The sequence below is a fragment of the Nannobrachium achirus genome (genome assembly GCF_963921795.1).
Source record: "Nannobrachium achirus genome assembly, chromosome: 4".
NCBI classification, from domain to species: Eukaryota; Metazoa; Chordata; class Actinopteri; order Myctophiformes; family Myctophidae; genus Nannobrachium; species Nannobrachium achirus.
The window spans coordinates 58,160,462-58,163,787 of NC_137813.1; the positions used below are offsets into that span (position 1 = coordinate 58,160,462).

Consider the following 3,326-nt stretch of genomic DNA (forward strand, 5'->3'; position numbering starts at 1 on the left):
CCAAAGACATCCAGCTGGCCCGTCGTATCCGTGGAGAACGTGCTTAAATCTTTGTCATCGTCTTAACCACAAAGCGGCTCTTTTAAGAGCCACACACTTTATTTTTAAAGAGTTATTCATTAAGATGACTTGGTCTATCACTACAGTAATACTTTGACGAAATACTTGCGCTGGCAAACCAATTTATGCATACTGCGCACAATGTGACATGCAATGTGATTTCTGAAATGACACAATCACGTTATGAACATGCATAAAGCCAAGAAATTGTGACTATTAGACAATACATTCCAAAATGACACACACACACACACACACACACACTCTCTTAGGTCAAACATGTAGGCCTATATTATAACATGCATGGTGTAATGATCTTTCATCTATATTATGGTTTGCAGACATGAGATACAGCCCGCATATCATGGGTTAGACTGATACAATCTAAGAAAAGTGTGAAACCAACTAAAAGCCTGTAAGCTATTAGTCCATTTAAAATGATCTGTGTTAAATACATTGCCACTACACTAACACACCCTCTTTAAGTTTATTCATAGTAGTTAATACTAATATTACATGCAGATCAACTCTTTACTTTCGTGCCTGTTGCTAAGGTATGGCAGCGCCATAGCTTGCCATACCCAATTGACGCCTCTGATAGATACATTCTACCACTCCCCCACTCAGATGAGACAGCAGGAAACAATCAAGTGATTGACTGCCTGTCTATATCAAGGCACGTCTCCCTCACACTTGTGTGAGATAGAATGGCTGTTAGACACTTTATTCTCGCTCAACGGCGTCGCCGTGCGCGGAGTCAAATCACGTATGTGAATGCCTTTTGCAGAGAGCACCTATGTCATTTAGATACGATGACAGACCGTGCTCTGATAGGCCGATATAGGCTGCCTAGGGCAGAGATCCTGCGCCTCGTCGAGGTGGTAGCCCCCCATGTTAGGAGACCAACCCAGCGAAACTTCGCGCTCAGTCCGGAGGTGCAGGTCCTGGCTGCGCTGCGTTTTTACGCATGTGGGAGCATCTTCCACATGGTGGGAGATGGCACCGCCCTGAGCAAGGCATCGGTGTCACGGTGTGTGGCAGCCGTGACGCCGATCCTCGTGCGCCATGCACGGCAGCACATCCAGCTGCCCACCACCAGGGAGGAGGTCCGTGCAGTCCAACAGGGGTTCTACGACATGGCTGGGATCCCTCGGGTGATGGGTTTGCTGGATGGCACCCTGATTCCACTCCGCAACCCAGTCCTGGTGGACCCGTGCTGGGTGTGCAGGAAGCACTTCACAGCACTGAATGTGCAGGTGGTGGTGGATGACGTCGGCCTGATCAGGGACATCGTCGCCAGATGGCCAGGAGCAACCCATGATGCCTTCATGTGGGAGAATTCCGCTGTGGGAGAGAGAGCGGCCAGGGGAGAGTATGGCGCAAGCTTTTTCCTCGGCGACAGTGGCTATCCCCTCCGCACCTACCTGATTACACCGGTGCCGGAGCCAGAAACACCAGCGGAGGAAGCCTTCAATGAGAGCCACACCACCACCAGGACTCACATTGAGCGCGTGTTTGGCAGGTGGAAAGCCAGGTTCCGCTGCCTCAGCCGCTCCGCTGGTGGTCTGCGCCTACCCCCCCTGAAGGCATGCCAGGTCATTGTTGTCACAGCCATGCTGCACAACATAGCTGTCCGCGCTGGGCTACCCGATGTGGAGCAGGATGAGGAGGACGGCGATGAGGATGATGATGACGACCAGGACCCACCACTACCACCTCCCGGCCCCCACGAACCCAGAAACGTACTGTACCAGGCTGGCCTCCGGACCAGACAGGCTCTCATTGAGCTGTTCTGACTTCACCACCTTTCGTCACCTTTCACCAGTCACCAAGCAGTGCACCAGCTGAACACAGTCACACTACACCCCCCCCCCCCCCCCACCACCACCACCACCACCAATAATAATAAAAGCTACTATATATATATATATATATATATATATATATCCAAACCCTTGTTTTAATTTAAAACTAAGACATACCATGTTATGTAGATGTAATAACATCTATTACTTTATAGGTCTAATTTGACACCATATTGCAGAGAATTGGTCCTCAAGGTGGGGTCACGGGAGTCCCAGGGGATCTTTCTGTGGCCACCGCGGACGCGAGATTCGAACCCGAGGCCCTAGCATGTTAATCCAACACGCAACTAGTCATGCTATTAAGGCTGTGTATTAATTCTGCAAGCCTGTTGTCCATTCCGTCTTCGCTGGAGCTTGTGTTGTGGTGCGCTATTTCTCAGTAGCCTATATCAAAGCAAGCAACACGCAACATAAAACATATAGGCCTAGTTCACCTTTGTACTATATATAAATATATAGTTCACTTGTTTATTTTGTATAGCAAGTGTATAGAATAGCAGCTAAACTGACTGTACCAAACCCCTTGTTTTAATTTGAAACATGCAAAGCTGCAAAGCGCTGTTGCCTGTATAGGTAGGCTTATAACTGACTGCACAAATGGACTTAACTGCCCGTCTTAAATATGTATTTATTTTATTTAATAGGCTAGGCCTACTATGACAGTATTGTAGACCAGAGTATTGGTTCTCAAAATGATACTCGGGGAATCTCTGTATCGTCCCATTTGTTTAAGCGGGAGTCGAACCCGAGGCTCTCAGTGTCTAGCCCAACTCACCACCCGTCATGCTATTAAGCCAGCTATGTTTAATCTGTTGTCCGCCCCGTCTTGGCTGTAATAATTATAGGGCTACAATTAGTTATATATGAACCAATGGACCCTCATCATCCTAGCCTGATTTCAGACTGGAGAACCAGTCCGCTCAGTGGTCATCATCCTACACTCTCAACTTGTGAGTTGTGATTTTGGAACCATTTGGTTCCTAACTCCAAACGTCCCAAACTAAAATATAACAGCCCTGTATCTTTACCTCAGTGTTGGCACGACGCACGAGGGGCTCGAGGCGCAGGGCTGTTATATTTTAGTTTGGAAGTTTGCAAGTTAGGAACCCAATGGTTCAAAATGTATAGGCTATACTCTCAGAGTGTAGGATGATGAGTGCCTGGCTGCAACATACTGTCTGAGCGGACTGAGTCTCCCATAGGCGTGTTGGCGCGAGGGGTTGTGTGTTGGACTAACGATTGGATGATCCGAGTTCTATCACCGCTTCCACGCATCGCTCCATGCCTTGTATGTAAGTGTGTGTTGTGGTGCGCTATTTCTCCGTAGCCTATAGTCCTATATCAAAGCAAGCGACACGCATAACACAAAACATATAGTTCACCTTTTTATTTTTTATTTAT

General features: G+C 47.8%; 1 protein-coding gene across 1 annotated transcript; it reads left to right on the forward strand.

Annotated features, from left to right (window-relative positions):
• Nucleotides 1-872: 872 nt before the first annotated feature.
• Nucleotides 873-1,856, forward strand: LOC308283029 (putative nuclease HARBI1; the record flags this gene model as incomplete). The annotated part of the gene is made up of 1 exon (XM_080723415.1): nt 873-1,856. One exon carries the CDS (start codon nt 873-875, stop codon nt 1,854-1,856), a length of 984 nt encoding a protein of 327 aa, XP_080579541.1.
• Nucleotides 1,857-3,326: the final 1,470 nt, after the last annotated feature.